The sequence below is a fragment of the Anomaloglossus baeobatrachus genome, chromosome 11 (assembly GCF_048569485.1).
Source record: "Anomaloglossus baeobatrachus isolate aAnoBae1 chromosome 11, aAnoBae1.hap1, whole genome shotgun sequence".
Lineage (NCBI taxonomy): Eukaryota > Metazoa > Chordata > Amphibia > Anura > Aromobatidae > Anomaloglossus > Anomaloglossus baeobatrachus.
In genome coordinates this window covers 35,576,884-35,603,101 of record NC_134363.1, presented here as the reverse complement: position 1 = coordinate 35,603,101, position 26,218 = coordinate 35,576,884, and the positions used below count along the sequence as shown (strand labels likewise).

Here is a 26,218-nt window from a genome sequence, read left to right as displayed (position 1 = left end):
GGATGGAGTAGTGGATGGTTGGTGGATGGCCACCATGTCACAACAAGGCTGCGACGTCAGCAAGCAAGTGGAGAAGTCATGTTTTGGGTGACTACTAGGCCCCTTTAGGGTTCCTGAAGGTGTGAAAATGAACTCTGCAAAGTCTATAGAGTTTCTCACAGACAACTTTCTTCCATGGTACAAAAAGCAGAAACGTGCCTTCAGGAGCAAAATCATCTTAATGCATGACAATGCACCATCTCATGCTGCAAAGAATACCTCTGTGTCGTTGGCTGCTATGGGCATAAAAGAAGATAAACTCATGGTGTGGCCACCATCTTCCCCTGACCTCAACCCTATAGAGAACCTTTGGAGTATCATCAAACAAAAGATCTATGAGGGTGGGAGGCAGTTCACCTCAAAACAGCAGCTCTGGGAGGCTATTCTGACATCATGCAAAGAAATTCAAGCAGAAACTCTCCAAAAACTCACAAGGTCAATGGATTCAAGAATTGGGAAGGTGATATCAAAGAAGGGTTCCTATGTTAATATGTAACTTGGCCTGTTAGGATGTTTTGGATTTAAATAGGTTTTTTATTTCAGTGAATGTGACCTCCTAATGCTGCAAATTCCACAAATGAGCATTTTCAGTTCTTTAAAACATAGAACATGTTTAGAAACTCTCCTGTGCCTAATAATTTGGAACAGGAAGATTATACTGTTATCATTGGGAGGTTTCTTCAATAAAATTCGATGTATACTCTAACAGGTGATGACGTTTATTAGACTGACTGTCATTTGCACCGAGCATTTAGGAAAATCAGAGAAAAATTTCATTTGCGTAATAATTTGGAAAATGGTGTATAGTTTGCATGGGTGGAAGGTTTCTGTCACGGGGGTGTATGGATGGAACATGGGCTCCTAGGTTGACCCTAAGACTGGGACCCCTGTACTGTCCCTTATCCCAATGGTAGACTTCATGGTAGCCAGGTTCGAGCCCCCAGTGTAACCCTGTCTCCTGTCCAAGCCCTAACACTACTTCCCCCCCCACCCAGGGAGTGGGCCGGACACCCAGTTACAAACACTCCACAAATAGTCACAAACAAGGGTAAACGAAAACACGTGCCCACTGCACTCAAACACAATATGCGCACTGGGGAACAACGCCAAAGGGGTAGGAAATAACTTCACAACTGGAGGACTAATACACCACGCTGAACCGCAAACTGATGATCACCATGCAACTGGTAGCAAGAGGAACCAGGAAGCAAAAAGCTATATCCAGGGCCATGAAAATAGAATAGGTAGATGTCATGATTCTGCTCAGTGGTGCTCTGTTATCCTGCAGAGCCTATGCTGGGCCTTATATTTTCCCCTGGTTCCCGGTCTAGTCCTGTGTTTTGTGGCAAGGGCCTGTTCATTGGAGTCTTGTTTCGGGTGATTGCTCTGCTTTATCTGGGAGTTGTTTCACCTGGAATGCCTCCAGTGATAGTTCCTGTTTGGCAGTGTACCTCTCTGGTTCTTGTAAGTGACTGACCTGATCTTGTCTCGCTACCTAGTTCCTCAGACCTCATCCCATGTCCTCCCCTACTCTGACCTGACTCCCTGTCATCCTGATCTTTGGCTAGTTTCCTGACCTCGGCTCCTCTCGCTCCCATGTACCTGACTTATCCTCTTGGCTTCCCGACCTCGGCTCGTCCCCTGACTCCAGCTCCGCTTTCTTCCTGGTTCTTGATATGACTTACTGGTTTACAGATACTTATGCGGGCGTCACACAGGACGATCTATCGTGCGATTGCACGAGTGATCGTACCCGCCCCGTCGTTTGTGCGTCACGGGCAATTAGTTGCCCGTGGCGCACAAAGTCGTTAACCCCCCGTCACACGTACTTACATCCCGGGCGACGTCGCTGTGGGCGGCGAACATCCACTTCCTGAAGGGGGAGGGACGTTCGGCGTCACAGCGACGTCACACAGCGGCCGCCCAATAGAAGCGGAGGGGCGGAGATGAGCGGGACGTAAACATCCCGCCCACCTCCTTCCTTCCACATTGCCGGCGGGACGCAGGTAAGCTGTGTTCATCGTTCCCGGGGTGTCACACGGAGAGATGTGTGCTGCCTCGGGAACAATGAACAACCGGACGGTCGATTTTTTAAACTGAGCGACGTGTCAACGATGAACGATAAGGTGAGTATTTCTGCTCGTTCACCGTCGCTTGCAGCTGTCACACGCTACGATATATCAGACGATGCCGGATGTGCATCACTACCGACGTGACCCCGACGACATATCGCCCGATATATCGTACCGTGTGACGCCGGCATTAGACTTCGGCTTGTCTTTCTCCCTCTAGCACTGACATTACCTCCCGGCTTCTGACTCCTGACTTGTTCGAATATCCCTCACTAGTGTGTTTCGTTACACCTAGTGTACACCACCTGCAGATATCCTCCACTAGTGTGTCTGGCGCCACCTAGTGGTGCAGGTGTCTCATTACACCTGGGTGTTGTCATCACAGCAAATGTTTTCATGGTCTCTGGATCAGGAGTGAACTCCTCCCTCAGGAAAACTGTAAATCCAGGCAAATGTTCACCTGGCAGATGTATGACCGTCTTAATTAAGGAAAGGATACAAAAATATTTGCACTCAGTGACCCCCATCATGCTAAGAGACAGTCCGAATATAATTTGTGCACAAAAGGTTGAAGCAGAGGCTTCCTGCAAGAAGACAGGTTCTCTGGTCAAAAGAATTTATCAGCCTGACTGGCACCATTGTAAAAGTAGTAATATTGCGAGGCACATAATTCACACGAATATGACGGGTATACCGTTGGTCTGAGGATCCCATCACGTACAGTACAGACCAAAAGTTTGGACACACCTTCTCATTCAAAGAGTTTTCTTTATTTTCAGGACTCTGAAAATTGTAAATTCACATTGAAGGCATCAAAACTATGAATTAACACATGTGGAATGAAATCCTGAACAAAAAAGTGTGAAACAACTGAAAATATGTCTTATATTCTAGGTTCTTCAAAGTAGCCGCCTTTTGCTTTGATTACTGCTTTGCACGCTTTTGGCATTCTCTTGATGAGCTTCAAGAGGTAGTCACCGGAAATGGTCTTCCAACAGTCTTGAAGGAGTTCCCAGAGATGCTTAGCACTTGTTGGCCCTTTTGCCTTCACTCTGCGGTCCAGCTCACCCCAAACCATCTCGATTGGGTTCAGGTCTGGTGACTGTGGAGGCCAGGTCATCTGGCGTAGCCCCCATCACTCTCCTTCTTAGTCAAATAGCCCTTACACAGCCTGGAGGTGTGTTAAGGGTCATTGTCCTGTTGAAAAATAAATGATGGTCCAACTAAACGCAAACTGGATGGAATAGCATGCCGCTGCAAGATGCTGTGGTAGCCATGCTGGTTCTGTATGCCTTCAATTTTGCATAAATCTCCAACAGTGTCACCAGCAAAGCCCCCCCACACCATCACACCTCCTCCTCCATGCTTCACGGTGGGAACCAGGCATGTAGAGTCCATCCGTTCACCTTTTCTACAAAGACACGGTGGTTGGATCCAAAGATCTCAAATTTGGAGTCATCAGAGCAAAGCACAGATTTCCACTGGTCTAATGTCCATTCCTTGTGTTCTTTAGCCCAAACAATCTCTTCTGCTTGTTGCCTGTCCTTAGCAGTGGTTTCCTAGCAGCTATTTTACCATGAAGGCCTGAGGCACAAAGTCTTCTCTTAACAGTTGTTCTAGAGATGTGTCTGCTGCTAGAACTCTGTGTGGCATTGACCTGGTCTCTAATCTGAGCTGCTGTTACCCTGCCATTTCTGAGGCTGGTGACTCGGATAGACTTATCCTCTGCAGCAGAGGTGACTCTTGGTCTTCCTTTCCTGGGGTGGTCCTCATGTGAGCCAGTTTCTTTGTAGCGTTTGATGGTTTTTGCCACTGCACTTGGGGACACTTTCAAAGTTTTCCCAATTTTTCGGACTGACTGACCTTTATTTCTTAAAGTAATGATGGCCACTCATTTTTCTTTACTTAGAATTTGTATTATGGCAAGAAAAAAGCAGCTAACAGTCTAAAAGTAGGACTATCAGCTGTGTACCCACCAGACGTCTGCATAACACAACTGATGGTCCCAACCCCATTTATAAGGCAAGAAATCCCACTTATTACACCTGACAGGGCACACCTGTGAAGTGAAAACCATTTCCGGTGACTACCTCTTGAAGCTCATCAAGAGAATGCCAAGAGTGTGCAAAGCAGTAATCAAAGCAAAAGGTGGCTGGGAACGACAAGAGAAGAAGCAAGATTGATCCTATGAGGGGGAAGTTGACACCCCAGAGAGACTGTGAGAAACCCAGATTTACCTGGAAAAGGATTGCTGGAGGATTGTGACTCATCCCCGGGACATGTATCCCCTTACTGGACTACTTTACCCTCTGTATGGTGGATTATTTGATGGTCATTCTGTTTTGCATGGAATAAATATGCTTTGGATTGTTCACTCATCTCTAGCTCTGTTGATTGTGTGATATCAGAGAAGAACCTCGTCACATATATACTGCACTGTACACAGGTATTATATTATATACTGCACCATACACAGGTATTATACTATAAACTGCACCATACACAGGTATTATACTATATACTGCACCATACACCGGTATACTATATACTGCACCATACACAGGTATTATATTATATACTGCACCGTACACAGGTATTATACTATATACTGCACCATACACAGGTATTATACTATAAACTGCACCATACACAGGTATTATACTATGTACTGCACCATACACAGGTATTATACTATGTACTGCACCATACACAGGTATTATACTATATACTGCACCATACACAGGCATTATACTATATACTGCACCATACACAGGTATTATACTATATACTGCACCATACACAGGTATTATACTATGTACTGCACCATACACAGGTATTATACTATGTACTGCACCATACACAGGTATTATACTATGTACTGCACTATACAAAGATATACTATACACTGTGCAATGGTGTGATATTGTAGGTTGTGTATCATTTTGTATAGGTTCGTATTTTAAGCGTGGTGCTCTGTCCATTCTATACTCTGTATTATTTGTCCTGTCTGCAGAGTTAAAACCCCTGCAGTGCTTCTGTCCCTAGGTCTGGGGGAGGGGGCCTAGAATCCACCCAAACTCTCTGTTTACCTGGGAAATTATTCATTTTGGCTGAGAAAGACAAGAGAGGAGTAGTAAGGGGTATTTTACACGTTGCGACATCGTTACCGATATATCGCCGGGGTCACGACGTTAGTGACGCACATCCGGCGCCGGTAACGACATCGCAACGTGTAAATCCTTGGTGCGACGATGAACGAGCGCATAAGCATAAAAAATCGCTGATCTGTGTAACGTCATTCATTTTCATAATGTCATTACTGCTGGAGCTACGACGTTGTTTGTCGTTCCTGCAGCAGTGCACATCGCTGTGTGTGAAGCCGCAGGAGCGACAAACATCTCCTTACCTGCGTCCACCGGCAATGCGGAAGGAAGGAGGTGGGCGGGATGTTACGTCCCGCTCATCTTCGCCCCTTCGCTTCTATTGGCCAGCCGCTTAGTGACGTCGCGGTGACGCCGAACGCACCTCCCCCTTGAGGGAGGGATTGTTCCGCAGTCACCGCGATGTCGCCGGCAAGGTATGTGCGTGTGAAGCTGCCATAGCGATAATGTTCGCTACGGCAGCTATCACCAGATATCGTATGTACGACGGGGACGGGTGCTATCGTGCTCGACATTGCTAGCAATCGCTAGCGATGTCGCAGCGTGTAAAGTACCCCTAAGACTGATCCTCTGAGGGAGAAGCTAACACCCCAAAGAGACTGTGAGAAACCCCAATTTCCCTGGAAAAGGACTGCTGGAGGATTGTGAGTGATTCATCCTCTGTGGGAGAAGCTGCGGCTCCCCAGACAGACTTGGACATTTATTCCTTACTGGACTATATCCGTGTTCCTGGACTACTTTAGCCTCCGTGTGGTGGATTATGTTATGGACCGTCTGATTTTCCTTGGAATAAATGTTCTTTTGATTGTTCACCCATCTCTCGCTCTGTTGATTGTGTGATATCGGAGAAGGACCCTGTGACATGCACCATACTCAAGTATTATACTATATACTGCACCATACTCAAGTATTATACTATATACTGCACCATGTACACAGGAATTATACTATAAACTGTACCATACACACATGTATTATATTATATACTGCACCAAGTACACAGATATTATACCATATTCTGCACCATATACACAGGTATTATACTATATACTGCACCATATACACAGGTATTATACTATATACTGCACCATGTACACAGGAATTATACTATAAACTGTACCATACACACATGTATTATATTATATACTGCACCAAGTACACAGATATTATACCATATTCTGCACCATATACACAGGTATTATACTATATACTGCACCATATACACAGGTATTATACTATATACTGCACCATGTAACCAGGTAATATACTATATACTGCACCATACACAGGTATTATACTATATTCTGCACCATATACACAGGTATTATACTATATTCTGCACCATATACACAGGTATTATACTATATTCTGCACCATATACACAGGTATTATACTTTATACTGCACCATGTAAACAAGTATTACACTATATACTGCACCATGTAACCAGGTATTATACTATATACTGCACCATGTACCCAGGCATTACACTATATACTGCACCATACACACAGGTATTATACTATATACTGCACCATGTACCCAGGTATTATACTATGTACTGCACCATACACAGGTATTATACTATATACTGCACCATACACAGGTATACTATATACTGCACCATACACAGGTATTATACTATATACTGCACCATACACAGGTACTATATTATATAATGCGCCAAACAAGTATTGTACTATATACTGCACCATGTAACCAGGAATTATACTATATACTGCACCATACACACAGGTATTATACTATATACTGCACCATACACAGGTATTATACTATATACTGCACCATATACAGGTATTATACTATATACTGCACCATACGCAGGTATTATAGTATATACTGCACCATATACAGGTATTATACTATATACTGCACCATACAAAGGTATTATACTATATACTGCACCATACTCAGGTATTATTCTATATACTGCACCATAAACAGGTATTATACTATATACTGCACCATACACAGGTATTATACTATATACTGCACCCTACACAGGTATTATACTATATACTGCACCCTACACAGGCATTATACTATATACTTCCCCATACACACAGGTATTATACTATACACTGCACCTGTGATGGTGGAATATGGGGGGTTATGTATAATTTTGTGTAGGCTCATATTTTAGGCATGGGGCTCTGTCCATTCTGTTTACATTGTCCTGTTTGCTGGGTAATCACCCCCTGCATGGATTTTGTCCCTAAGTCTGGGGGAGTGGGCCTGGGATCCACCAAACTGTCTGATTACCTGGGAGATTATTCAGTCTGTCTGGGAACTTCAAGAATGAAGGAGGAAGATTCATCCTCTGTGGGAAAAGCTGAGGCTCACCAGAGAGACCTGTACATTTATTGCTTACTTTTCAGCCCAGAGGATCAATCTTCTTCCTTTTCTCTTGAAGTTCTCAAACAGACTGCCCAATTCTTCAGGTAAGCAGAGAGTTTAGGTGGATCCCAGGCCCCTCTCCCCCAGAACCTTGGGACAGGAACAATACAGGGGGTGATTACCTACAGACAATACAATGCACACACAAGAAATACAAATAATGGACAGTGAACCAAGCCTAAACATTAACCCACACAAAATGGTACATAACCCACAATATCACACCATCACAACCTCTCCCTCCTTCTTAATAAGTGAGTACGCCGTCAAGTTTACACAGACCTATGGCCACCTCACTTAAGTCCATGTTGCTCAGCTGTGAATAATCCCTTGTACAGCGGTAAGGTTGGAAGGACAAGCTTCCCTTTGTGTCCTCCTTCACTCAAACTGTGTTTCCTGCACCTACAAATCGGCATTGTAGATCCCCCACATCATTTCCTAGGAGAATATCTGCAGGCAGGCCGCTCATCACCTCAACCACACATTGCTTGACCCCAAAACCAAAATCCAGATCTACAGTCGCTATTGGGATATTCCTTCTTTGTTCTCTAGCCAATTCAATAACAATCCCTGGTCCATGATGTATCTCCTCTGGCCGAACTACGCGGGGATCAGCTATTGTCAGAAATGCCCCGGAGTCACAAAATTCAATGACTCTCTGTCTATCCAGCACAACCTCCTGTAAGTGCTTACTTTGATGGTAAGAGGAACTTGGAGCTGTGGCTCACACCCCATAAACCCCTAATGGTCGACCACGAGTGACTGAGTCATTAGGCAAGTCAACTTGAAGAGGTGAGAACTCTTCCCCCATTGTATTTGGCTGTAGAGAATGAACAGGTCGATTTGGTGCAAGGTTATTCCTCAATCGACCAACAGGGCAAGTGTTTTGCAGATGCCCAAGCTGCCCATATCGATAACATCTCCTCTGCGTTGTACTCCTTCCAATGTGCATTCTGGAGAAGACAGTAGGAGAACCTGGGGACAAAGACCGGAGGCCATACACTCCAACAGGGGCATCTATGGTGCAGGGGTTAGCGGTACATTCCGGTGGAGGTGGTTGTACTTCTTCCTCAGGCGGGGTGGAATGCACAAAATGTACTGAATGAGATGGAGGTGCATGGGGATCCCTCCAAGTCCTTGCGGGACAACTAGATTGCAGGTGCCCAGGTTACTCTTATCCATAACATCTCCTCTCTGTGATTCCCACAGGGCGTGGTCGGAACTGTTGGGGCCCAGGATTGTGAGCTGTGGTTGTCATCGGTCTGCGGCTGGTTGGAGGGGCAGGTATAACTAGAGAGGGTCGGGGAGCAGGCTGTGGCTTATTGTCCATAAGCCTCCTCCATTGCAGTCGGATAGTAAGGGCCTCATCAGCCAGGGCAGCAGCTCTATCCAAGGTGTGCAGCGTGCGCTCTCTGACCCACTCCCGTATTTCTGAGGGACACTTGTAAAGAAATTGTTCTATAAGAAATACCTGTACAACGTCTTCCACAGTGAAGACGTCTTCCGCTTCCAGCCATCTCCAACATGCCTGGGACATCTTATGGGCATACATCCTAAATGATCCCTCTGTCATGCATGGGAGGTCTCGGAACTATGCCCTATGTGAGTCTGGGGTGATGGCATGGTAATCCAGAATAGTCCGCTTGACAATGTTGTAATCCTGGTTCTGCTGGGAGTCAATGGTGCGATAAGCCTCTGCCAGGCTTCCGTTCAGGAGTCCCACTAACAAACGCACCCAGCCCGAGTGGGGAACCTCCATCATGACACACTGCTGCTCAAAGTGCTTGAAGAACCCTTCCACATCTCCAGAAGTCTCATCAAATGGCTTCAAGTCTGCCCGGGTAACCCGTACAGGCCTCCGGATCGCTGGGTTTACACTCCAACTCACATTACTCCCTCTGCCGGACTTCATTGCTTCTTGTCTCCTCTGTTTTCGGAGCCTCCTCCTTATACTCCTGAGATACACCTTGGCCCAGAACCGCCATCTCTTCTGCGAACCACACCACCCACTGGCTTATTGAGGCATGGATCCCTGTCTCCAGCGCTTGTCCGTCAGACATCTCAGAGGAGGTGGACTGGCTCAAGTAGTACTGTCCAGTAGATCAATTAAGGCCTCTTTACTCAGTCCCTTGTAGCTGAGGCCAAGATGTCTGTCTCTCTACTGTAGACTGGATGCGGTCCAGTTTCTGTACTCCCTCTGTGGGTGAATCTCCATTGGGCTGTACTCTGTTGATCCCACTGCTTCCACCAGTTGTGACGGGGTCCTTCTCCCATATCACCCAATCAACAGAGCAATAGATAATGGAACAATCCAAAGAACATTTATTCCAAGCAAATCAAATGGTCCATAACATAATCCACCATATATACAGAGGGTAAAATAGTCCAAAAACACAAATATAGTTCAGAAAGCGATAAATGTCCAGGTATCTCTGAGAAGCTGCAGCTTCAGCCCAAAGGATCAATCTTCTTCCTCTCTTGAAGTTCTCAAACAGACTGCCCAATTCTTCAGCTAAGCAGAGAGTTTAGGTGGATTCAAAGCCCCCCTCCCCCAGACTTAGGGACAGGAACACTACAGGGGGTGATTACCTACAGACAGTACAATGTACACACAAGCAATACAGAGAATGGACAGTGAACCACGCCTAAAATACGAACCTACACAAACCCCCATATTCCACCATCACACCTGTGTATGCTGCAGTATATAGTATAATACTTGTGTGTATGGTGCAGTATATAGTAGAACACCTGTGTATGCTGCAGTATATAGTATAATACCTGTGTATGGTGCAGTATATAGTATAATACATGTGTGTATGGTGCAGTGTATAGTATAATACCTGGGTACATGGTGCAGTATATAGTATAATACCTGGGTACATGGTGCAGTATATAGTATAATGCCTGTGTGTATGGTGCAGTATATAGTATAATACCTGTGTGTATGGTGCAGTATATAGTATAATACCTGTGTGTATGGTGCAGTATATAGTATTGTGACAGGGTCCTTCTCCCATATCACACAATCAACAGAACGAGAGATGATTGAACAATCCAAAGAACATTTATTCCAAGCAAATCAGAATGTCCATCAAATAATCCACCACACAGAGGGTAAAAATAGTCCAGAAACACGAATATAGTCCAGTAAGAGCATAAATGTCCCAGGGATCAGTCACACTCCTCCAGCAGTCCTGCTCCAGGGAAATTGGGGTTTCTCACAGTCTCTCTGGGGTTCTGGCTGCAGCCTCAGCTTTTCCCTGAGAGGTTCAATCTTGCTTCTTCTCTCTTGTAAGTCTCACCCAGAATAACTAATCCCCCAGGTAAGCAGAGAGTTTAGGTGGATCCCTGGTCACCCTCCCCCAGACCTAGGGACAGAAACACTACAGGGGGTGCTTACCTACAGACAATACAATGTACACACAAGCAATACATAGACTGAACAGTGCACCACACATAAAATACGAACCTACACAACATGATACACAACCCCCCATATTCCACCATCATACTTCTCTCTTAAAGTTTACAGACAGACTGAATAATCTTCAAGGTAATCAGAGAGTTTGAAGAAGAGATAGCGGTTCTGGGCCCAGGTGTATCTCAGGAGTATAAGGAGGAGGCTGCTCGCCGAGCACAGAGGAGACAAGAAGCAATGGAGTCCGGAAAAGGGAGTAATGTGAGTTGGAGTATAAACCCAGCAATTTGGGAGCCTGGACGGGTCACCCGGGCGGACTTCAAGCCATTTGATGAGGCTTCCGGAGATGTGGAAGGGTTCTTCAAGGACTTTGAACAACCTGACAGAGGCTTATCGCACTATTGACTCATAGCAGAACTGGGATTACAACATTGTAAAACGGACTATCCTAGATTACCATGCCATTACCCCAGACTCACATAGGACACAGTTCCGAGACCTCCCATGCACCATGGGGGGAATTGTTTAGGATGTATGCCCATAGCATGTCCCAGGCATGTTGGAGATGGCTGGAAGTGGAAAATGCCTTCACTGTGGAAGATGTTATGCAGATTTTTCTAATGGAACAATTCCTTTAAAAGTGTCCCTCAGAACTACGGGAAGGGGTCAGAGAGACCACGCCGTGCACCTTCGATAGAGCTACAGGACTGGCTGATGAGGCCCTTACTATCCGACCACAATGGAGGGGGCTTCTAGACAATAAGCCACAGCCTGCTCCTGCACCCCAGACCCCTCTGGTTATATCTGTCCCTCCAACCAGCCGCAGGCCAAAGTCAAACACAGCTCACAATCCTGGGCCCCAACAGTTCCGACCATGCCCTGGGGGAATCACAGAAAGAAGATGTTATGGCTGCGGGCAACCTGGGCACCTGCAATCCAGTTGTCCCTCAAGGACTCGGAGGGACCCCCACGCACCTCCACCTCAACCGGTGCATTTTGTGCATTCCATACCGCCTGACGTAGAGGTACAACCACCTCCACTGGAGTGTACCACTGACCCCTGCCCCATAAATGCCCCTGTTGGAGTGTATGGCTTACGGCCTTTGTCCTCAGGTTCTCCCAATGCCTTTTCCAGAATGCAAATGGAAAGGAGTCTGATGCAGAAGAGATGCTATTGGTGTGGGCAGCTTGGGCACCTGCAATCGGGTTGTCCTGCAAGGACTCGGAGGGAGCCCCATGCACCTCTACCTCATCCAATACATCTTGTGCACTCCATCCCGCCTCAGGACGAGCTACCACCACCTCCACTGGAATGTATTATACTATATACTGCACCATACGCAGGTATTATACTATATACTGCACCATAAACAGGTATTATACTATATACTGCACCATACACAGGTATTATACTATATACTGCACCATGCACAGGTATTATACTATATACTGCACCATACACAGGTATTATACTATATGCTGCACCATACACAGGTATTATACTATATACTGCACCATACACAGGTATTATACTATATACTGCACCATACACAGGTATTATACTATATGCTGCACCATATACAGGTATTATACTATATACTGCACCATACACAGGTATTATACTATATACTGCACCATACACACAAGTATTATACTATATACTGCACCATACACAGGTATTATACTATATACTGCACCATACACAGGTATTATACTATATACTGCACCATAAACAGGTATTATACTATATACTGCACCATACACAGGTATTATACTATATACTGCACCATACACAGGTATTATACTATATACTGCACCATACACAGGTATTATACTATATACTGCACCATACACAGGTATTATACTATATACTGCACCATACACAGGTATTATACTATAAACTGCACCATACACAGGTATTATACTATATACTGCACCATGCACAGGTATTATACTATATACTGCACCATACACAGGTATTATACTATATACTGCACCATACACAGGTATTATACTATATACTGCACCATACACAGGTATTATACTATATACTGCACCATACACAGGTATTATACTATATGCTGCACCATATACAGGTATTATACTATATACTGCACCATACACAGGTATTATACTATATACTGCACCATACACAGGTATTATACTATGTACTGCACCATACACAGGTATTATACTATATACTGCACCATACACAGGTATTATACTATATGCTGCACCATACACAGGTATTATACTATATACTGCACCATACACAGGTATTATACTATATACTGCACCATACACAGGTATTATACTATATACTGCACCATACACAGGTATTATACTATATACTGCACCATACACAGGTATTATACTATATACTGCACCATACACACAGGTATTATACTATATACTGCACCATACGCAGGTATTATACTATATACTGCACCATACACAGGTATTATACTATATACTGCACCATACACAGGTATTATACTATATACTGCACCATACGCAGGTATTATACTATATACTGCACCATAAACAGGTATTATACTGCACTATACACAGGTATTATACTATATGCTGCACCATACACAGGTATTATACTATATACTGCACCATACACAGGTATTATACTATATGCTGCACCATACACAGGTATTATACTATATACTGCACCATACACACAGGTATTATACTATATACTGCACCATACGCAGGTATTATACTATATACTGCACCATACACAGGTATTATACTATATACTGCACCATACACAGGTATTATACTATATACTGCACCATACGCAGGTATTATACTATATACTGCACCATACACAGGTATTATACTATATGCTGCACCATACACAGGTATTATACTATATACTGCACCATACACAGGTATTATACTATATACTGCACCATACACAGGTATTATACTATATACTGCACCATACACAGGTATTATACTATATACTGCACCATACACAGGTATTATACTATATACTGCACCATACACAGGTATTATAGTATATACTGCACCATACACAGGTATTATACTATATACTGCACCATACACAGGTATTATACTATATACTGCACCATACACAGGTATTATACTATATACTGCACCATACACAGGTATTATACTATATACTGCACCATACACAGGTATTATACTATATACTGCACCATACACAGGTATTATACTATATACTGCACCATACACAGGTATTATACTATATACTGCACCATACACAGGTATTATACTATATACTGCACCATACACAGGTATTATACTATATACTGCACCATACGCAGGTATTATACTATATACTGCACCATACACAGGTATTATACTATATGCTGCACCATACACAGGTATTATACTATATACTGCACCATACACAGGTATTATACTATATACTGCACCATACACAGGTATTATACTATATACTGCACCATACACAGGTATTATACTATATACTGCACCATACACAGGTATTATACTATATACTGCACCATACACAGGTATTATAGTATATACTGCACCATACACAGGTATTATACTATATACTGCACCATACACAGGTATTATACTATATACTGCACCATACACAGGTATTATACTATATACTGCACCATACACAGGTATTATACTATATACTGCACCATACACAGGTATTATACTATATACTGCACCATACACATGTATTATACTATATACTGCACCATACACAGGTATTATACTATATACTGCACCATACACAGGTATTATACTATATACTGCACCATACACAGGTATTATACTATATACTGCACCATACACAGGTATTATACTATATACTGCACCATACACAGGTATTATAGTATATACTGCACCATACACAGGTATTATACTATATACTGCACCATACACAGGTATTATACTATATACTGCACCATACACAGGTATTATACTATATACTGCACCATACACAGGTATTATACTATATACTGCACCATACACAGGTATTATACTATATACTGCACCATACACAGGTATTATACTATATACTGCACCATACACAGGTATTATACTATATACTGCACCATACACAGGTATTATACTATATACTGCACCCTTCGGTCGCCTGTGTCTCTTGCACATTATTTACCTTTGGTCTCCTTATATATTACACAGACTCGTGTCCCCCCCTATCTGTTTCTAGTGGGGGATTATCCTCGCTCACATCTCGGCCATATGTCACTGTACCCAGCCCCCAATCTGTCTCTCGGGAGGACCATGCGCAGTACGAGGCAAAGCCTTACATAAAGCACCCACATCCCGCAGCCACAGATGGGTCACCTTCTCCTCATCCGTCCCCCTGGTGTCTGCTGCCTTTGTATCTTCGGTGATTCCCTCTCCTCCCTCCTGGGTATCCCCCACCTTCGTCTGGTATCTTAGTGGACGGGATGGAGGTGTGAACCCGTTGCAGGAACGTGACCTTGAGCAATGACATCAGGAACCAACGGGCCACAAGCCACCAATTTCCATAAATTCCATCTTTGCTGGAAATAAATGCTCTCCTGGTCAGTTTACAATGCAGATGAGACAAGTTGAAGGATGGAGATTTTAAGAGGTTAAATGTATCGAGCCCCCCCCCCCCCTCCATCATTATCCCCCCTCGTTAGGTTTCTTGCATCCATGTAGCCCACAGGCCTTTTGCTTTGCGGTAAACCACAGGCCGCTGCCATCCCAAAAGTCATTATCTGCATTCCCATGAGGGCAACCACCACGGATGACCCCTTGATTGACTATTGATACAGTAGAGTCGGAATGACCGTCCACACGGTGGGGGGGATCACATCGATCCTCGAATCATTACGAGGCCTTTATGTAACCTTGACAAAAAAAAAAGCACAATTCTTCCCCCGAGATGAGGCACAGATGGCCTGACATGGGCCGGTGAGGAGCCATGCCGGGGAGATTAGCCACCACCACTGTGGCTCCAGTCCTTACCCACCCTCTGACCTTCAAGTGCCCTTCTTCCATTCTACCAACTTGGGGGCTCCTCCATCTTTCCAAACCACGTGAACCCCCTCGGCAATTCTACAGTCCAGACGTTCAACTTTAACCCTTTCACTATCAAAAAGCCTCCCTCATCTCATGAGTCAGAAGATGGTATCTTTCCACCAACCACTCCTATATCAGATACCGTTGTGTCCTCCCGTCTCATTCTTCCCACCACCAGCCCCCATCTCCCGCATCTTCTTCTTCTCTCTCCAACGTCTTCTCCCCTCTCTATGGCAAATGACCTCAGCTAATTTCCCAAGGCTTTTCTTTCCCTCGATCTCGTTGGGAGCTGACAGACGTACAGACACCGCATTGCGCTCTACACACAATTATCCACCGTGCACAGAGATGGTGGTACCCGGCATTAACCCTTCAGCTGCTCCATCACTGGGTGACAGCATAAAAAAGATCAGTATCAAGAGATCCGGCGTGTACTGTAGGCAGGGGTCATACAAAGGGGAGTCCAGTACAAGGGATGACTAAGGGTTTTGATCAGATGAAAGGAAACACTGTTCAGTACCATGGATAAGTCCACATGAGATGTTCAGGACCGTGGAGAGATCATAAAGATCTTTTCAGACTCATTGATCATTCAAAGAAACAGTTCAGGACCATGAGCACCTCCAGGTGACCTGATTAGGACCATAGACGTTGCTTTGTGACCTTATTAGGACCATGGACAGCACTAGGACATCTGAACAGGAGCATGAACACCTCCTGGTGTCGTAATCAGGACCATTGACAGTTCCAGGTGACCTGATCTGGATCATGGACACCTCCAAGTGAGCTGTACATGACCATGATGAATACTTCAATAGATCTGTGTAGGACCACGATAGACAACTGGTAATCTGACCAGGACCATGGACACCTCCAAGAGATTTGACCAGGACCATGAACACCTCCAGGTAATTTGATCAGGAACATGGACAGCCCCAGGAGATCTAATCAGGACCATTGACACCTCCAGGTAATCTGATCAGGAACATGAACAGCCCCAGGAGATCTGATCATGACCATGGACACCTCTAGGTGATCTGACCAGGACCATAAATACCTCCAGGTGATCTGACCAGGACAATGGACACCTCCAGCTGATCTGATCTATACCATAGACACCTTCAGGTTATCCGAGGACCATAGATACCTCCAGGAGATCTGACCAGGACCATGAACACCTCAAGGAAAGCTGACCAGGACCATGGTCAACCCCAGGAGAGCTGATCAGAACCATGGACACCTCCAGGAGATCTGACCAGGACCATGGACAGCTCCAGGAGATCTGACCAGGACAATGGACACCTCCAGGAGATCTGACTAGGACCATGGACACATCCAGGTGATCTGATCAGGACCATGGACACCTTCAGGAGATCTGATCAGGACCATGGACACCTCCAGGAGATCTGACTAGGACCATGGACACCATCAGGAGAGCTTATCAGGACCATGGACACATCCAGGTGATCTGATCAGGACCATGGACACCTTCAGGAGAGCTGATCAGGACCATGGACACCTGCAACAGATCTGATCAGGACCATGGACACCTCCAGGTGATCTGATCAGGACCATGGACACCTTCAGGAGAGCTAATCAGGACCATGAACACCTTCAGGAGCTCTGATCAGGACCATGGACACGTCCAAGAGCTCTGATCAGGACCATGGACACCTTCAGGAGAGCTGATCAGGACCATGGACACTTTCAGGAGAGCTGATCGGGACCATGGACACCTCCAGGTGATCTGATCAGGACCATGGACACCTCCAGAAGATCTGATCAGGACCATGGACACCTCCAGAAGATCTGATCGGGACCATGGACACCTCCAGGTGATCTGATCAGGACCATGGACACCTCCAGAAGATCTGACCAGGACCATGGACAGCTCTTTGCACAGACATCTGAGCACAATGAAGCAATGCAATCTGGGATCGCCTGCCCAGCAGATCTACACGTAATCACAGCCACGATCAGGATCTGTACTCACCCCCATGACTCTGTCTCAGGCAGGGAACAGATGTGGCCGGAAACCTCCGTCGGGGAAGGGGGGACAGAGACCTGAGCGCCAGAGAGGAGGGAAGGAGACAGAGAAAAGAAAGAGGGGAAGAGAGAAGAGGAGGAGAGGCGGCGGCAGCAGCGGAGGATGCGGCGCTCAGCTCTGTGCTCGGAGGCTGCGCGCACGTCCCTCCCTCTGCCGCTCTGCTCCCCCCTCTCACACAGTTGGTCCCTCATATGCTGCAGTCACATAGGCCACGCCCCGAGGAGGCTCCCAGCCAATCCCAGCCCAGGATGCGTCCTCCCCACTTGTCACCATGATGCTCCCTCCCCTTTTATTGCAGCTGTTACATTCTTGAAGGTGAGTGCAAGTGTGATCCCGAGTGTGAGTGTGAGCCTGGGGTAAGTCCAGGGAAGGAACTGAGTGTGAGTCTGGGGTATGTCCAGGGAAGGAACTGAGGGTGAGTGTGAATCTGGGTTATGTCCAGGGAAGGAATTGAGTGTGAGCCTGGGGTATGTCCAGGGAAGGAACTGAGGGTGAGTGTGAGCCTGGGGTATGTCCAGGGAAGGAACTGAGGGTGAGTGTGAATCTGGAGTATGTCCAGGGAAGGAACTGAGGGTGAGTGTGAGTCTGGGGTATGTCCAGGGAAGGAACTGAGTGTGAGTCTGGGGTATGTCCAGGGAAGGAACTGAGTGTGAGTGTGAGCCTGGGGTATGTCCAGGGAAGGAACTGAGGGTGAGTCTGGGGTATGTCCAGGGAAGGAACTGAGTGTGAGTCTGGAGTATGTCCAGGGAAGGAACTGAGGGTGAGTCTGGGGTATGTCCAGGGAAGGAACTGAGTGTGAATTTGAATCTGGAGTATGTCCAGGGAAGGAACTGAGTGTGAGTCTGGGGTATGTCCAGGGAAGGAACTGAGTGTGAGTCTGGGGTATGTCCAGGGAAGGAACTGAGTGTGAGTTTGAATTTGGAGTATGTCCAGGGAAGGAACTGAGTGTGAGTCTGGAGTATGTCCAGGGAAGGAACTGAGTGTGAGTCTGGGGTATGTCCAGGGAAGGAACTGAGTGTGAGTCTGGGGTATGTCCAGGGAAGGAACTGAGTGTGAGTTTGAATCTGGAGTATGTCCAGGGAAGGAACTGAGTGTGAGTCTGGGGTATGTCCAGGGAAGGAACTGAGGGTGAGTGTGTATCTGGGGTATGTCCAGGGAAGGAACTGAGGGTGAGTTTGAATCTGGAGTATGTCCAGGAAAGGAACTGAGTGTGAGTCTGGGGTATGTCCAGGGAAGGAACTGAGGGTGAGTGTGTATCTGGGGTATGTCCAGGGAAGGAACTGAGGGTGAGTTTGAATCTGGAGTATGTCCAGGGAAGGAACTGAGTGTGAGTCTGGAGTATGTCCAGGGAAGGAACTGAGGGTGAGTGTGAATCTGGAGTATGTCCAGGGAAGGAACTGAGTGTGAGCCTGGGGTATGTCCAGGGAAGTAACTGAGGGTGAGTGTGAGTCTGGAGTATGTCCAGGGAAGGAACTGAGTGTGAGTCTGGGGTATGTCCAGGGAAGGAACTGAATGTGAGTCTGGGGTATGTCCAGGGAAGGAACTGAGTGTGAGTTTGAATCTGGAGTATGTCCAGAGAAGGAACTGAGTGTGAGTCTGGAGTATGTCCAGGGAAGGAACTGAGTGTGAGTCTGGGGTATGTCCAGGGAAGGAACTGAGGGAGAGTGTGTATCTGGGGTATGTCCAGGGAAGGAACTGAGGGTGAGTTTGAATCTGGAGTATGTCCAGGGAAGGAACTGAGTGTGAGTCTGGGGTATGTCCAGGGAAGGAACTGAGGGTGAGTGTGTATCTGGGGTATGTCCAGGGAAGGAACTGAGGGTGAGTTTGAATCTGGAGTATGTCCAGGGAAGGAACTGAGTGTGAGTCTGGGGTATGTCCAGGGAAGGAACTGAGTGTGAGTCTGGGGTATGTCCAGGGAAAGAACTGAGGGTGAGTGTGTATCTGGGGTATGTCCAGGGAAGGAACTGAGGGTGAGTTTGAATCTGGAGTATGTCCAGGGAAGGAACTGAGTGTGAGTCTGGAGTATGTCCAGGGAAGGAACTGAGTGTGAGTCTGGAGTATGTCCAGGGAAGGAACTGAGGGTGAGTCTGGGGTATGTCCAGGGAAGGAACTGAGTGTGAATTTGAATCTGGAGTATGTCCAGAGAAGGAACTGAGTGTGAGTCTGGAGTATGTCCAGGGAAGGAACTGAGTGTGAGTCTGGGGTATGTCCAGGGAAGGAACTGAGGGAGAGTGTGTATCTGGGGTATGTCCAGGGAAGGAACTGAGGGTGAGTTTGAATCTGGAGTATGTCCAGGGAAGGAACTGAGTGTGAGTCTGGGGTATGTCCAGGGAAGGAACTGAGGGTGAGTGTGTATCTGGGGTATGTCCAGGGAAGGAACTGAGGGTGAGTTTGAATCTGGAGTATGTCCAGGGAAGGAACTGAGTGTGAGTCTGGGGTATGTCCAGGGAAGGAACTGAGTGTGAGTCTGGGGTATGTCCAGGGAAAGAACTGAGGGTGAGTGTGTATCTGGGGTATGTCCAGGGAAGGAACTGAGGGTGAGTTTGAATCTGGAGTATGTCCAGGGAAGGAACTGAGTGTGAGTCTGGAGTATGTCCAGGGAAGGAACTGAGTGTGAGTCTGGAGTATGTCCAGGGAAGGAACTGAGGGTGAGTCTGGGGTATGTCCAGGGAAGGAACTGAGTGTGAATTTGAATCTGGAGTATGTCCAGGGAAGGAACTGAGTGTGAGTCTGGGGTATGTCCAGGGAAGGAACTGAGTGTGAGTCTGGGGTATGTCCAGGGAAGGAACTGAGTGTGAGTTTGAATTTGGAGTATGTCCAGGGAAGGAACTGAGTGTGAGTCTGGAGTATGTCCAGGGAAGGAACTGAGTGTGAGTCTGGGGTATGTCCAGGGAAGGAACTGAGTGTGAGTCTGGGGTATGTCCAGGGAAGGAACTGAGTGTGAGTTTGAATCTGGAGTATGTCCAGGGAAGGAACTGAGTGTGAGTCTGGGGTATGTCCAGGGAAGGAACTGAGGGTGAGTGTGTATCTGGGGTATGTCCAGGGAAGGAACTGAGGGTGAGTTTGAATCTGGAGTATGTCCAGGAAAGGAACTGAGTGTGAGTCTGGGGTATGTCCAGGGAAGGAACTGAGGGTGAGTGTGTATCTGGGGTATGTCCAGGGAAGGAACTGAGGGTGAGTTTGAATCTGGAGTATGTCCAGGGAAGGAACTGAGTGTGAGTCTGGAGTATGTCCAGGGAAGGAACTGAGGGTGAGTGTGAATCTGGAGTATGTCCAGGGAAGGAACTGAGTGTGAGCCTGGGGTATGTCCAGGGAAGTAACTGAGGGTGAGTGTGAGTCTGGAGTATGTCCAGGGAAGGAACTGAGTGTGAGTCTGGGGTATGTCCAGGGAAGGAACTGAGTGTGAGTCTGGGGTATGTCCAGGGAAGGAACTGAGTGTGAGTTTGAATCTGGAGTATGTCCAGAGAAGGAACTGAGTGTGAGTCTGGAGTATGTCCAGGGAAGGAACTGAGTGTGAGTCTGGGGTATGTCCAGGGAAGGAACTGAGGGTGAGTGTGTATCTGGGGTATGTCCAGGGAAGGAACTGAGGGTGAGTTTGAATCTGGAGTATGTCCAGGGAAGGAACTGAGTGTGAGTCTGGGGTATGTCCAGGGAAGGAACTGAGGGTGAGTGTGTATCTGGGGTATGTCCAGGGAAGGAACTGAGGGTGAGTTTGAATCTGGAGTATGTCCAGGGAAGGAACTGAGTGTGAGTCTGGGGTATGTCCAGGGAAGGAACTGAGGGTGAGTGTGTATCTGGGGTATGTCCAGGGAAGGAACTGAGTGTGAGTGTGAATCTGGAGTATGTCCAGGGAAGGAACTGAGGGTGAGTGTGAATCTGGAGTATGTCCAGGGAAGGAACTGAGTGTGTATCTGGGGTATGTCCAGGGAAGGAACTGAGTGTGAGTGTGAATCTGGAGTATTTCCAGGGAAGGAACTGAGTGTGAGTGTGAATCTGGAGTATGTCCAGGGAAGGAACTGAGTGTTAGTGAAGTATGTGGAGGAGAGCAACTGAGTGTGAGCCTGGGGTATGTCCAGGTGAGACAGTGAGTGTGAGTCTAAGATATGTGGACGGGAGGAACTGAGTGTGAGCCTGGGGTATGTCCAGAGGAGGAACTGAGTGTGAGTGTGAGTCTGGGGTATGTCCAGGGGGAGGAACTGAGTGGGAGCATTGAGTATGTGCAGGGAAGGAACTGAGTGTGAGTCTGGGGTATGTCCAGGGGAGGAACTGAGTGTGAGTGTGAGTCTGGGGTATGTCCAGGGGAGGAACTGAGTGTGAGTCTGGGGTATCTCCAGGGGAGGAACTGAGTGTGAGTGTGAGTCTGGGGTATGTCCAGGGAAGGAACTGAGTGTGAGTCTGGGGTATGTCCAGGGGAGGAACTGAGTGTGAGTCTGGTGTATGTCCAGGGGAGGAACTGAGTGTGAGTGTGAGCTTTGAGTATGTGCAGGGAAGGAACTTCATGTGAGTGAAGTATGTGGAGGAGAGGAACGGAGTGTGAGCCTGGGTATGTCCAGGTGAGACAGTGAGTGTGAGTCTGAGATATGTGGACGGGAGGAACTGAGTGTGAGCCTAGAGTATGTCCAGGGGAGGAACTGAGTGTGAGTGTGAGGTATGTGGATGGGAGGAACTGTGTGTGAGCCTGTCATGTGCAGGGGAAGAAGAAAGTGTGAGTGTGAGCCTGGGGTATGTCCAAGGAAGGAACTAAGTGTGAGTGTGAGTGTGAGTCTGGGTATGTGCATGGGAGGAACTGAGTGTGAGTCTGGGGTATGTGTATGGTAGGAATTGAGTGGGAGTCTGGGGAATGTGTACGGTAGGAGCTGAGTGTGAGTCTGGGGTATGTGCATTGGAGGAACTGAGTGTGTGTCTGGGGTATGTGTATGATAGGAACTGAGTGTGAGCCTGGGTCATGTGCAGGGAAAAAGAAAGTGTGAGTGTGAACCTTGGGTATGTCCAGGGAAGGAACTGAATGTGAGTGTGAGTCTGGGATATGTGCATGGGAGGAACTGAGTGTGAGTCTTTGGTATGTGTGTGGTAGGAACTGAGTGTGAGTCTGGGGATGGGTATGGTAGGATGGTAGGAACTGAGTGTGAGTATAAGTCTGGGGTATGTGCATGTGAGGAACTGTGTGTGAGCCTGGGTCATGTGCAGGGGAGGAACTAAGTGTAAATGTGAGCCTAGGGCATGTCCAGGGGAGGAACTAAGTGTGAGTGTGAATCGAAAGCATGTCCAGGGGAGGAACTGAGTGTGAGCTTGCGGCATGTCAAGGGGAGGAACTGAGTATGAGTGGGGACCTGAGCTATGTGCATGGGAGCAACTGAGTGTGAGTCTGGGGTATATGTATGGTAGGAACTGAGTGTGAGTGTGAATCTGGAGCATGTGCATGGGAGTAACTAAGAGTGAGTCTGGGGTATGTACATGTGAGGAACTGAGTGTGAGCCTGTGGCATGTGCAGGTGTAGAAGTGAGTGTGAGCCTTGTGTATGTCCAAGGGAGGAACAGAGTGTGAGTGTGAGCCTGGTACATGTCCAGGGGAGAAACTAAGTGTAAATGTGAACCTAAAGCATGTCCAAGGGAGGAACTGAGTGTGAGCCTGAGTCATGTGCAGGAGAAGAAAAAAGTGTGAGTGTGAACCTGTGGCATGTGCAGGGGAAGAAGTGAGTGTGAGCCTGGGGTATGTCCCGGGGAGGAACTGAGTGTGATTTGAGAGCCTGGTGCATGTCCCGGGGAGGAACTGAGTGTGAGTCTGGGGCATTTTCAGGGGGAACTGAGTGTGAGTATGAGGTATGTCCAGGAGAGGAACAGAGTGTGAGTGTGAGCCTGGTACATGTCCAGGGGAGAAACTAAGTGTAAATGTGAACCTAAAGCATGTCCAAGGGAGAAACTGAGTGTGAGCCTGAGTCATGTGCAGGAGAAGAAAAAAGTGTGAGTGTGAACCTGTGGCATGTGCAGGGGAAGAAGTGAGTGTGAGCCTGGGGTATGTCCCGGGGAGGAACTGAGTGTGATTGAGAGCCTGGTGCATGTCCCGGGGAGGAACTGAGTGTGAGTCTGGGGCATTTTCAGGGGGAACTGAGTGTGAGTATGAGGTATGTCCAGGAGAGGAACTGAGTGTGAGTGTGAGCCTGGGGTATGTGCAGGGGAGCAACTGAGTGTGAGTTTGTGGAATATAAAGGATAAGAACTGAATGTGAGTGTGAGTCTGGTGTTTGTTAAGGGGAGGAACTGAGTATGAGCCTGAGAAATATTCAGGGGAGGAGCTGAGTATGAGTGAGCTTGGTACAAGTCCAGGAAAAGAACTGAATGTGAGTGTGAGTCTAGGAGGGCATGTGCAGGTGAGGAACTGACTGTGAGTGTGAACCTTGGGCATGTCCAGGGGAGGAAGTGAGTGTGAGCCTGGGATATAGCCAGAGGAAGAACCGAGTATGAGCCTGGAACATATCCAGGGGAAGAACAGAGTGTGAGCCTGGTGCATGGCCAGGGGAGGAACTGAGTGTGTGCAGGGGCCATGCTGGGCAGAACTACTACTGGGAATGTCTGGGTGGGTGCACGGCTGATACTGATCCGTGCATGTGAGACATTACTGATGTGTGCATGTGAGACATTACTGATGTGTGCATGTGAGACATTACTGATCTGTTCATGTGAGACATTACTAATCTGTGCATGTGAGACATTACTGATCTGTGCATGTGAAACATTACTGATCTGTGCATGCGAGACATTACTGATCTGTGCATGTGAGACATTACTGATCTGTGCATGTGAGACATTGCTGATCTGTGCATGTGAGACATTACTGATCTGTGCATGTGAGACATTACTGATCTGTGCATGTGAGACATTACTGATCTGTGCATGTGAGACATTACTGATCTGTGCATGTGAGACATTACTGATCTGTGCATGCGAGACATTACTGATCTGTGCATGTGAGACATTACTGATCTGTGCATGTGAGACATTACTGATGTGTGCATGTGAGACATTACTGATCTGTGCATGTGAGACATTACTGATCTGTGCATGTGAGACATTACTGATCTCTGCATGTGAGACATTACTCGTGTGCATGTGAGACATTACTGATCTGTGCAAGTGAGACATTACTGATGTGTGTATGTGAGACATTACTGATCCGTGCATGTGAGACATTACTGATGTGCAGCCCCATGCAAGTCCACGTACCATGGCTGAACCAATAACAGAAATAGCCTTGTTCAAGTCCATGTACCGTGGCTGAACAAAAAACAGGAGCAGCCCCATGCAAGTCCATGCATCATGACTGAACCAAAAATAGGAGCAGCCCCATGCAAGTCCATGTATCATGGCTGAATCAAAACTAGGAGCAGCCCCATGCAAGTCCACGTAACATGGCTGAAACAAAAACAGGAGCAGCCCCATGCAAGTCCATGTAACATGGCTGAACCAAAAATAGGAGCAGCCCCATGCAAGTCCATGTACCATGGCTGAAACAAAAACAGGAGCAGCCCATGCAAGTCCATGTATCATGGCTGAACCAAAAATAGGAGCAGCCCCATGCAAGTCCATGTACCATAGCTGAAACAAAAACAGGAGCAGCCCCACGCAAGTCCATGTGCCATGGTTGAACCAAAAACATGAGCAGCCCCATGCAAGTCCACGTAGTATGGCAAAAACAGGAGCAGCCCCATGCAAGTCCATGTACCATTGCTAAACCAAAAACAGGAGCAGCGCCATACAGTCCACGTATCATGGCTAAACCAAAAACAGGAGTAGCCCCATGCAAGTCCATGTACCATTGCGAAACAAAAACAGGAGCAGCCCCATGCAAGTCCACATATCATAAACCAAAAACAGGAGCAGCCCCATGCAAGTCCATGTACCATTGCGAAACAAAAACAGGAGCAGCCCCATGCAAGTCCACGTATCATAAACCAAAAACAGGAGCAGCCCCATGCAAGTCCATGTACCATGGCTAAACCAAAAACAG

The 26,218-nt window shown here is 46.8% G+C and overlaps 1 protein-coding gene across 1 annotated transcript in view; it reads right to left on the bottom strand.

Annotated features, from left to right (window-relative positions):
* Positions 1-18,379, bottom strand: part of ATP1A3 (ATPase Na+/K+ transporting subunit alpha 3) — a 133,221-nt gene extending 114,842 nt beyond the window's left edge. The window contains exon 1 of the mRNA XM_075329076.1: positions 18,162-18,379. Coding sequence (XP_075185191.1) covers positions 18,162-18,167 — 6 coding nt within the window. The 5' untranslated portion in view covers positions 18,168-18,379. The remainder of the gene's footprint in view (positions 1-18,161) is intronic.
* Between the last annotated feature and the right edge of the window lie 7,839 nt (positions 18,380-26,218).